Source organism: Hippopotamus amphibius, chromosome 10 (assembly GCF_030028045.1).
Source record: "Hippopotamus amphibius kiboko isolate mHipAmp2 chromosome 10, mHipAmp2.hap2, whole genome shotgun sequence".
Classification (NCBI taxonomy): domain Eukaryota; kingdom Metazoa; phylum Chordata; class Mammalia; order Artiodactyla; family Hippopotamidae; genus Hippopotamus; species Hippopotamus amphibius.
The window spans coordinates 87,483,057-87,495,624 of NC_080195.1; the positions used below are offsets into that span (position 1 = coordinate 87,483,057).

The window sequence follows — 12,568 nt, forward strand, 5'->3', positions numbered from 1 at the left end:
CTCCTTTTCTGTACTCACAGTTGTCCTCTGGCTTAACTTTTGTTAAATAAAGATGGTAATGAATACTGAGTACAAATAGCAAGCAAAAAAAAAGTTTGAAAGAGCAGAACTGAGACTTATGGAGTATATCGCTCAACTGATGGGAACACTAGTGCCCACCACACTGGAAATGACCCTATGAGTTGTGTATGTTAGATGGGGCTCTGGCTTCAGTCAGTATGATTTGCAAAGGGAATGATGGCTTTGGTTAATCCATTACTACAACTTTGGTGGTCACTAAAAATGAAGTAGAGACAATTCTTGAAATCTTTGGAAAAGTTGCTAAGGCCTACCAACAAGGACAAACTGTTTTGTGTCTTTTGGGTGGGGGGTATGTATGTATGTGTGGGTATTGTGGGAGTGGGGGAAGAGGGAAGAGGACCTTTTTCTTAAAATATTTAATGGAAAGCAAATGAAGAGTTTAAAATTTGCTAACCTGAACATGAGTGTTAATTTTAAAAATTACTGCAAGTCTACCAAAGATTCGTTTGTTTTATTATGAGTAAGTACGTGGATAATGGAGATAACTGTTTTATGTTTTAATATAATCTTCCAATACTTAGCACTAAGTAAACGTTCCTTAAAAATTCTTTAGGTTGCTCAGGACTTCCCTGGTGGTCCAGAGGTAAAGAATCTGTCCTGCAATGCAGGAAATGTGGGTTCAATCCCTGGTCGGGGCAAAGAAGCCAGTGCGCCACAATTGCAGAGCCCACATGTCCTAGAGCCCACACACCACAACTAGAGAAGAGAAAAACTGCACACCACAACTAGTGAGAAGCCCCCAGATCACAACAAAAGATCCTGCATGCCGCAACAAATATCCCATGTGCCACAACTAAGACCTGATGCAGCCAAAAATAAAAATAAATAAATAAATAAATTCTTTAGGTTGCATGTTTGTACCATCAAAAACTAGTAAAAAATAAAAACAGTTATCCCCCCAAAATGTAGATCAATTATATAATTGAAATATGGACATCTTTAACATTAATGTATACATCTCCATACATTAACTTATTTTCCCCATTCTTAGTCCTTTAGTTTATTGTATACACATTGTTGTATAATTTACAGGGTGAAATTATCTACAAACACCCTTTTAACACAGAGTTTTTCTAGCTAAGGTTATTTTTTAAATTGATGAATTTTTGAGAAATTATGTAGATTATTTATTATTAACAGAAGAACCCATGGAACAAAGAGCTGGTTTTGAAACTATTCTTCCCACCTGCAGTTAATACTGTCAGAATTATTATTGCCTAATATGTCTTTTGACATCAATATCATACCTATGATTTAGACTTTAAAGTTTATGATAAATATGAATAACTTTCAAGTCATTAAAATATAAAAACAACCTTTATTTTTCTCAATATGAGTGAAGATAGTTATAAAACTACTAGTAAGATCAAGAAGGAAGCCTCTTCAAAATTATTTCAATTTTTTTATTGTCATTTCTTATAGGTGTTCCTATCTCAGTAAATGTATTAAATTGTTATTGTGATATTATCAATTACCAAATTGATGATGATATAATCCTCCCTTCTCAAAAAAGAGCAGACCTATTCTAGGCCATTTTTACAGACATTTTAAAGAAATCCATGATCTATACTAAAGAATAGTATAGATCTATATTAAAGATACTAAAGATCTATATTTAAAGAATCTTCCTCTGCAATAAGAAATAGCTTCAGCTTCACTGCCACCAAAATCCTAGGAGAACGCCAATTACGCCAATTGTGCAAAAACAGATGTATGGTGATTTTGTGATATGGACTATTTTACACGAGGGACAGAGGCCAAACCATTCATCTCAATTTACTTAGGACCCAAGGCTTAATTTGAACTCTGACCTCAGAGTGGAAAGGTCATCTGTATATCCAGTAGTGCACAAGGCACTATTTTCAAAGAGAAACATATATATTTACCTTCACATTCCATTAATTTTCCAATTAATTATGCAAATAGTGACATTATTTTATTATCTTAATTGTTTCTTAAAATTAATCAGTTCTAAGAACTGCTTAAAGTTTGGGTCATTACTAAGGTAACAAAGTGTTTAATCAATAGTATGGATGATGGCCATTGATTGCAACTCCTCATTTAAGGTGCTCTCAATCTTGATCACCAATAGTCAAATGACACCTGACTAAAGATTGCTAAGAATCTTGTTACTCACTGACTTTAATGGAATTTTGAAAATAGGTCATATGAATGACAGGTAATTGGGTTTAAATGAAAATAAAAAGGGAAACAATGAGCTATTTTTCACAGTTAATTTTAAAGAAAGTTTTTGTTTGGTCATTCATTTCTTATAATGAAAAAGAGTAAGTGTATTTCCTTAAAAATGAGTTGCAACTTTTGTTGACCAATCTGTATGTACTAAGAATGCAGCTGTTTCTAATACCTGATTTAAACCATCTTCTCGCCAACGTGTGATTTATTACCTAGTCCTTCCCAGGAAGCATCTGAGAATTAATGAGACAATAGCCAAGCACGTGAAGCTCCTTAGGGAAAGACTGGGATAATATTATTAAACACTATTATTATTAATTTTATTTTATATGTACTTCTTGCAATCTTCTTTCTAAATTAATATAGTGGCCTTGATTAAGCTAGATCCACCTTCATTTAAATCATTGAATAAACATACTTTGTGAGCACCCTGCCTCCCAAATCTGGGAGATACGGAATTCTTGTCACTTTCCAGAAAACTATCTCTTGCCTGAAGCATTAATGCTATCAAGCTGAGCATTAATGCTATCGAGACCTCCAATCCCCCTGGTAGTCATCAAACTTATGGAAAAATGGGAAATGAGAACATCAAGGAAACATTATCAAAATATTTTATCATAGAAAAAAATTTTTCCTGCAGGCTTTTAAATTAACAGGAAGAAAACAGGTTTTCCCTTCCATCCAGGTAAGCAAACTAACAATTACAATACAAAGTGTACATTATGAATATTCTTAAATGAGAAATTGGATTTAATCATACAAATATAGATAGGAGATAGCCCAATCAAATTCAGAATACATAAACTGTGTATATTCAGGAAAATATTGTGATGAATCGATCATTTTTAATTTGCACACACCATGAATTCCGCAAAACCAAGGGAAAAGAGTAGTTTTCACTTAGTCTAGAACAAGTAAGGACACAGGAAACTTAAATGAAGTGGACCATTTGAATTTAATTCAACTGAACACTTTTAAATGTATAGCTCTCTGCTACCCACAACAAGCAATAACAAGAAGGAAACAGCTCCTGACATGAAGCAGCCTAACGTAAGTGTGATGCGTAAAGCTTATACATACATTATTACAATTCAAATAAAATAAGGTGTAATCCAGGGAGATGAAGAAAGAGTTGTGGGAGCTGACGGGATAGGAGATCCTATTAATCACTACTTGCATCCCTCACTGCAGCATATATTTGAAACTTATGTTATTTATATATTTATTTAGTTATTTTGGCCAAACTCCTAGGTATGTCTCAAGTTCATGCCCTCCTCACTCATTTTGCTCCAGTCTCACCGACTGACTCGCAGTTCCTTAGCAACCTCTTCCTGCGTTATTCCTTACCATCTTCTCACTGTCCACCCTGGATGCATGTCAAGAATTATAAGAGAGCTTTTAGAAAAGACACGCAGGCTCCTGTCCCAGCCTTTTTAATGTAACTGCTTTGGGGTGAGAACTGCGCTGTACTTCTAGCTAACTCTTACTCTGGACTCAGCCCAAGTTAACCCCCTCAGAATCCTTACCTCAACCCTCCCCCCAGAATGGTTTTGGTTCAATATCCTTTCATAGCCTCCCGAGGCCACATCTAGCTAACAGCTAACCACAGCGAACAGCTAACTGCACTCTGTAGTATTCAGATTTACCACTGGACCTCTTCTACCAGCTGGAAATTCCCCTAGGAGCAAAACAATCCTCCAGTGTCTTCTCATTGTCTTCCCATTGTCTGGGAATAAAGTTTAGAATCCTTATCTATAAAAGCTGCACCATTAAGTCCAGCCTTCTTCCGCTTTCCTTGGCTCGCAATTTCCCCCCATCAAGTTTTCTTCTAGGTTTTCAAAGGTGACAGGTCCCCCTCCCCCCACCTTCTTCAGGACCTTCTCGCAGTCTTAAGTGCTATTCCCAGATCCTACCCCTCACATGGCTAAATCCCATAGGCCTCAGTATAAATATTACTTCCCCAAGGAAGCCTCCAGGCCCAGCAAACTAAGTTTTGTAGATTTTTTGTAGCTTAAGCTGAAAGCTCAACACACTATTCCAAGCACCCAGCACAATGCAATTGCTCAGTAAATATTTTTTGAAAGAACTAATGAATAAGTGTGTATCTGTGCTATCATCTAAAACTGTTATAGTCATAAACTTGGAAATAGCTAAGCAAGATGAAATTTTTTTAAAATAACATTTTTTTTTAAACACCGTTAGTGCCATATCCCACAGACCCTTTTTTTTTTTCCTTTACTTTTTCAAGAGTACTAACAATATCACTTGAGGTCTTCACTAGCCCTAAGAGGAGTTACAAATTCATTCTTAGGGATGTTGTGGAACAGAGGGCAGGATGTACCAGATAGCACACAGTAGTCTTTGTCTTTTTAAATTACAATAACAAGGTTGCTGTGGATATCACTTACATTTGATTGGAACTTTCAGGTAACTAAATGTTAGAGTATTGCAGTTTTAATTTTCATGAATTTTGCCTCAAGGCAACTGAATAAACCTAGTTTGCTATTAAGCTAAAAGCATCTATGGCCAAAGGTTTTTATTCGCTTTTTCTATTCACATGATATTTGAAAGCTTAACAAAAGACATTAAAGACATTTCTTACCCCCAATATTTTAATAGAATTTTCTTAATAGCAAATTCGTAAGAAATGTAATTATTCCTTTTTCTGATGGTAAAAACAACACACACACACATACATGTAATGACAAAATTCAGTGATAATCCCAATCCAAGTTCATATTAAACAGAAACACTATAAAATTCAAAGCAAGAAAGGATGGCTTGCACGCCAGTAATGAACACACATAAATGTTAAGACAAAAGGATAGAAATGCCAAAGCCTTTTAACTTGGTTGCATACATTTTTAAGTACATTGTAAGTATATGTGTACGTGTGCACGCATGCACTTGTGTGTATATGTGCAGATATATGCATATCTATACATACATGTGTTACATATACGCATATACATGCATATTCCTTAATCTACAAAACACACTGCATGGGTTATGGGTTATGATTATGGCTTCAATTCAACCATTTTGTGTTTCATGCTAGAAATATTAAGCAATATATTTGAAAAAAGTTATTTTCATATTATTGTATCTACAATTCTTAATACAATTTTGCCAAAAATTTTGTCTTGTATCTAAGCTTTGACTTATCAATATATTTAGAGCTGTGAAAATTACACTAAATATACTATATATTTTTTTTCCTGTATGCTCAGTTCCCAGTATTTCCCAGTCTTTAATTTTTCAAACTGCCCATATAATTTCAAGAAATGAGAGACTGCTAGTTTCTCACAATCCAAAATAAAGTTTTACAGTTCTCAAGTCTTCTGATGAATAAAAGCACACCTTGAATTAAGATATTAATAATAAGCTAGAGGATCTTTCATTTACAAATATACATCTTCATTTTTATTGCCTAATCTGAGTGAATCTCATCAAACACAGTTAGGTCTTTATAAGCTTTACCAAATTTACCAAATACCACCTCCTCTGAAAAAAGGAAGGGGAAGAATGGGTTTTCACACAAATGAATAGAGAAAGGTTGGCTTCATCAAAGAGTCTTATCTACACTACAGGAAAGAGCTGAGAAACAGCAGTGGATCTTTGTGGCCAATCTCTTTCTTATTCTGAGAACTTTATCTTGCTGGAACTTGTTTAGACTGAGTGTGGCTTCACAAAGTTGATACTCAAATATTTCAGGCCTTCCTGTGATCTAATGTTTTCTCACGGAAGGAAACTTTCCTCTTATTGTGAGATAAATACCTACAAAATATGTCCTAAATCCTCTCCCAAAAGATATTATTTGTACTGTGCACTATTTATAAGGACAGTTTAACTACTCTATTTACCTTTTTTTATTTAGTGCATTCACGCTGCTTAAAATGGCTCTGTTAAAATAATCACCAATTTGCCAAACCAAGTTCACCTCATAAGCATTCTTTTGGTTAACATGACCCTACTTTTAAAACTCGAAATTAGAAGGGAAAAAGTAAAAAATGACCTGGCAGTTATATAAGTTTACAGAAATAAATTGATTGGGATTGGGTATAATAAAGTTACCCCACTGGTTTTGATTAGTTCCCCAGGGTACAAAAATGTAGACTAGTTATATTTATATTACACAAGTTACAGTCCAAACCAATGTATATTAGTTTTTATCTGAATATATTGTACTTAAATGAGTTCTTCATATATATATATGAATATATATAATATATATTAAATATAAATATAAATATAAATCTGGGGAATTTATACACATATAAATTTGGGGAATTCTTTATAACCCTTACATGGAAGAGAAATTGAAGGTATTAAAAAATATTTTGATAGGATAACATGTTAGGAGATCACAATGAAGAGAAAAAAAGGAGCATGAGACTAGTGTATTTTGTTTTGCAGAATCTATATTTCTATTCTGGATTCATTATGAGACTTTCTATAGTTCTAGTCATTTATATACACCTTGTCAGCAAACTAGTCCCTCCTGAGTTCAGAGAGTATTATGAGAATGAAAGTCCCTTCATCAATACTATATGCAATTTACTGGCTACCTAATAACAACATCAGGAGAATGAGTTTTATGCAGAGACCCCTAATACCAGGAGCATCTTTTTCAATATTATATGCTCTTTGTTACAGAATGATGAATACTACATGCAGAAGTGTTTGATGTTAATGGAAAGAGGCCATGGAAGTTAGATAAAAGAGAAAAATCTAAAAGAAAAAATCAAACTATAAAAGCAGCGCACAATCATACAAGGGTGAGCTCCAGGTGAATACTTTTTTGTATCTGTTATTTCTAAATATGAATGAAAGCCTCTCTATCCTGTACCATAACTCCAAATTTAATATGTAGGCACTGAATTATTGGGACTCTTATCTCATTACTGATGTATTACACCTTAAGCAAAGATAGATAGATAGATAGATAGATAGATAGATAGATAGATAGATAGATAGATATAGATAGATAGATGATAGAGATAGAGAGACAGAGATATCAAACACACACATACTGATGAAACTGTATAGAGTTAGCCTCTTCTCAATCACTGGTTGCAGATGCTGTGGTTCAATGCCCATATGCTTTCAAATGTAAGCTATGATATGGCCCCGCAGCATGACAGTAACATCAAACTGAAAAAAATAAAGTCAGTTAGTAACTCTAGGAATTGACCTTCATCACCTCACTGTCCATCTTATTTTTTACTTTCAAATGACAGAGATACTGGATCCATTCTATTTCTATCTGTCACTCTCTTACACCAGGAACAGCAAATGCAGAGAATTCTATGGACTTGGGGAAAGGAGCCAGCACATAATTGTACAGCAAGCAGAAAATCTCACTTATACCATCTCCCAGCCCTTTATCAACTAACCGAGTAGTTTATTAACTGCCAAATTGGTACAGGAAACATATCTAGTTTGAAGAGCCATTGCCTAGGCTTGCTCCACTCCATGCAACACTTCCCTCTTTTACTGGAAGAAAGCTAGATCCTTGACTTCAACAGGAAGTTTTATTCTTGAACATATTTGGGGTCAGATAGCATAAACTCTATTGGCTTCTACATAAAATGCTGTCTACAAAGGACAAATTTAATTCAGCAGATATAAAATGGACTAAGATGTAAACATGGGTCTTGCTATATACTGAGAGGCAGTAGAGATTTCTTGGAAAGCTTTGTGAATTTCTTCTTGTTTTTGAAGATGTTATATTCTCCATACAAATGGAACTACGAATTTTTAATTGAAAGCGTGTATATACGAATTGATGTCATACCTCCAAATTACTTGCAAATTTAACACTGAATTCACTATTTACACTAGCCGAAAAAAGTAGAGTGTGAAGAAAACACACGTAGCAAAAGAACTACCAACATTTTCAACTTTATAGGAAGAACAAAGATGGACATGAAGAAAAATCTCTCTCCTTTAGTCTGAAAGATAAGACAAACAGAATTGGGGGTGTCTTAATTCTGACTGGCCTGCTCAAATCCCCAGTTTAAACAAACTGCTAGAAATACTTTCTCCCGAACTTTCTCTCTTTTTTTCTCCCATATCCAGCCCAATTCTGTCAAATTTACCTCAATAGTTTTCGAATGCATTTCACACATACTGACCATATAGTTTCTTTCACATCTACTGACAATTTGTTTATCCTTCACCATTTTACCCCTAAAGGGCTTCCTCTGTGTTTGGTCTTTGCACCTTTAACAACACCCTCATGGAGGTCACATACTGCATTTTTGAACGACATTAACCAACTTTAAAACCTCTAGATGAGCTTTCATTGCCTTCCTTCCATGACTGAGCTTTTCTCAAGGAACCCTCCAACCCCATTTCCCAGCGAGGACTCTCCTCTCTGTACCTACACTTCAACCAGAAACACCATATCAAGTAATCTCATGCCTTAAATACCGTTTCCGCCCTATTCCCAACCACTACAACCACTTGTCCAAATGGCAGTCACAACACTCCTTTTCTTAAGACTCTGCTCAAGTTACCTGACAGGTGTGAAGCTGTCACCAGCAAAGCCCACTGGGGTCCCAGGGGAAAATAAGATGGCATCTAAGTGATAAGGTATAACCTCTTCCTTGATGCTTCGTCTCTTGTCCCTTGCTCATAGGATTCCGCGTTCAGAGGCCTGGCCCCAAGGCCTGCAGACCAGAGTCCCACGTGCGAAACTGCTATGTGGACACCTCAGCTCAGCTCTGGAATCGTGCGCAGGAGCCTCGCAGGACACTCAGCTCAAGATGGCGGCCATGGGCCATGTGCAGAGCCGCTGCACCCGGCACTGCGATCTGGAGCCTGAGCAGAGCAGCTGTGCCAGCCCCGCGAGAACTCAGGGCCTCCCCGCCCAGCAGATGGGATCCCCGTAAAGCAGCCCCGCCCACGCCTGTCGAAAGAGCTGTGTGCTCTAGTGCAAGCGCCCACCTCTCCATTCTCCGATCAAAGAAGAACGCTCTCCTTTGCTTCCGAACTGAACTACTGGCACGAGCAACACCAGGCAGGGGGGCCCTTGTTGGGGACCGACTGGGGAGAATCAGTGAGGAAGCTTTCTCCCAAGGCTCCAGGCAGCCTTGCATGTGGTTCTCAGTGCACTGTACAAACACTGCAACTGCAGCAGGACTTGAGGGCAGTGACAGTATGTAAGTTGGCTTGGGATCTAAAGAGCTCAATCCACTGCACATAGTAGGCACACTTCAAATGTTTGCTGAAAGAATGGATGAAGAGTGAGGAAGTGGGAAAAATAATATGGGCGAGGGGCGGTGTTCATCTTCTGGCTCCATCTGCCTCTTGCCCCATCCCACCACATTCTTTCTTCTACTCCTCTAATGAAAAGGAATACTTTATATTCTACAGAAAACGATAACCCTTAGGCCAAAGCTGGCCCACTCCTTGTTTTGCTATGACCTGTGGGTAAAAAAAAAAAAAAAAAAAAAAAAAATGTTTTTCATTTCTAAACCATAGGGGGAAAAAAAGTCAAAAGAAAAATGTTATTTTGTGAGATGAAAAAATTATTAAAAATCCTATGTCTATGAATAACGTTTTATTGGAACAAAACTCCACCTTTCATATACATATTGTCTATGGCCACGTTCTCCATACAAATGCAGAGTTGAGTAGTTGTGACAAAAGGAAGCCTTATGGCCAGCAAAGCCAAAAAGAGTCACTACCTGGTTCTTGGAAGTTCTAAGGCACCCAGTTCACAGTATTATGCTCCCTTTCCTAACACAGGCACCAGGACACTATAAGAACAGGAGAGCGTTGATCAGCATTGCCGGTCAGCTCTGCATTCTTTCTGTTCTCTTGGGCTTATCATTAATGATATAAAATAATCACCAAAGCTCAGGTTCTAGCTTGCATGTGATGCCTATCAAACAACTGAAAATGTCTGAAACCAAGAAAGTTGATGTCTATATCCAATGACAGGATATTGTTCTGCCCCCTCATAATAATTTATTCAAAATGATGAGACAAGAAGCAAAACACAAAAAAGAATGTCAACTCATGAAGTCCATTGTACATATTATTTTCCACTCCTGTTATCATTTTGCAGCTCTCTATAGAACAGAAACTATCAAATATTTCGCATTTTTCTTAAATTGTATAGCCCCAAAGGGTGCATGTCTAATAAGACCTCACTAATGTTGAAAGGAGTTAAGAGGATTATGTTCTAGATCCTGTTCAGCCAATGAGTCTGATTACATTTCTTGTCTATTTTCATAGTGGACTCATTGTTTATTGCCTTCCCTTTGAAATACAATGCAACTTTCTATTAAGCATCTCCTATCATATAAATTAACAAAAATTTTAAAATATGAGTATTTCGCCTCCTGAGCATAACTCACTGCTTCCGAGTTTTTCAGATTTAGTTATAAAAAGTGGTTGGTGAAATATTTTAAACATGGTTACATTTTGCCAATCTTTCCCCTCAATATTTGAAAAGGTTTAGCGGGATCCATCTCAAAATTTTTTCGCATCTGTATAGGTCAGGATATAGACGCAGTAAGTACTTCCTTCTCTAGTTTTAAGTGGACAGACATCTTCCAAAAGAATCTGTCTTTGTACTCACTCCTGCTTCTGTTTTGCCAAAATCTCTCTCCCACTCGCATGTTCTGGCAATGAAGTGCAAAATGAAAGAAGTATTTCAACTGCACTTAAGCCACGCTCATTGAAAGAGAATCTCCACGGTCAGTGATGCAATACTCCCTAAATGGGCACTATAATCTCCTGACCTTTAAAACTGGGACATAACACTCTTAATCTGAATTGCATTTTCTCCTTGCCCCCACTCCCATATTTATCCCCTGGGCCCTTTCAGTTTTATTGCTTTGCTGGCTCCTCTCTCTAGTTAGATATCTAGATTTCTGATTATTTCCCTGAAGAATTACTTTACATTTATATACCACATAAGGCATTGGTTCATAATCTGCCAACAATTTTTGCTGCCTAAAGTTTTCTAAATCATTTCTATGTTCATTAGGGGGTACTGGTAGATGGTGGGGGAAGAAGTTCCTGATAGGGTCTAATGGTTAAATACGTAAATTTCTTTATCATTTTGTTCTCTCCTTTATATCTCTAATACAGATGTTAAATCAGACCTTACTTGAAGCTGATTTCTAGACATCACCCACCAAGTAGTTACATTTTTATCTCTGATTGCCCTTGGGTATTATTACCTCTTAACAAGATATTTCACTTCCACAGAGTGAAAAACAGGTTACAGGAAGCATCACGCAGAGTTCTTTAAATGTTGTTTGTTCTCATATTCAAAGTACAGTAAAGCCTTTTTAATGAACATTAGTACACATTGAAGAGCCAGACTAAGCTGCTACATCAAAAATAAATTTTAAATGTAAAATGAACAGAAGAATGAGAGTAATTTTAAAAGAACACAGAGGCTTGGCTTAAATTACCATCTAAATAATAAACAGCCTGGATGACATTAGAATCATGCTCAAAAACAGTATGAAGAAGCATCAGCTTGCATTTTCTAGTTGCCTACACAGGGCACCAAAACCCAGAAGCTTTTCTATCTATGCACTTCAGATGATTGGCAAGCTTCCTAAACCTTAAGCAATTCTGTTTGAACTATGCCATGTACCCAATGCAATCAAAGTATATACAGAGAGGTAACAGGGATGGGTTATAATGATAACATCCCAAATCCCTTATGCTAAACTAGCCTATAGATATAAACATATATATAGTATCAATATATAACAACTTCTTTGTAAATCACAGACTGTCCCTTATATCCAAGTGCTCATGGGAAACAAACACCTGCCACCCTTAACACTTTCTCATTAGATGCTTCTCTAAAATCTCAAGAGTATTGTAATTAGTTTCTTTATCAAACAAACAAAAATGTGATTTGGATGCTGTGAAATAGATCAGCGTAGACAACATTTTGAATATAATCACTTAACATCATGTTTTTAGTTTGATGGTCATCATAAAACATTGCCAAAATATAAGAATGACTAACGGGTTGTTTTATAAGTGTTCATTTGGGACATTCGTACCATTTCAATTGTATCTGACAGTAGCCACAATTAACAGTTCATGAAACACTATTTTTTTAAAGACTACTGCAGGTATTGAAAATTTAGCAACTTCTTTGTCAAAAGCGTTGACAATGTATAAGATCTAATTTGCAAAAGAGCCAAAGTAGTATGAAGACCTTTCTTGTCTGCCTTTTCCCCTCCATTAAAAACAGAAGGTATTAATCACTCGATTTCAAAGGCAGCTGACTGATGCTATTCACTGAGTA

The 12,568-nt window shown here is 36.3% G+C and overlaps 1 protein-coding gene across 9 annotated transcripts in view; it reads right to left on the bottom strand.

Moving 5' to 3' along the window:
• The window catches only part of ROBO2 (roundabout guidance receptor 2), a 570,793-nt gene that overhangs the window by 544,933 nt on the left and 13,292 nt on the right, over positions 1–12,568 (bottom strand). For 8 of the 9 annotated variants that reach the window (XM_057696205.1, XM_057696199.1, XM_057696197.1 and 5 more), the window contains exon 2: positions 7,308–7,428. The exons of the other annotated variant lie outside the window; for it this stretch is intronic. In XM_057696205.1, the coding sequence (XP_057552188.1) occupies positions 7,308–7,374 (67 nt within the window). In that variant the 5' untranslated portion in view covers positions 7,375–7,428. The remainder of the gene's footprint in view (positions 1–7,307; positions 7,429–12,568) is intronic. 9 annotated transcript variants of the gene reach the window in all.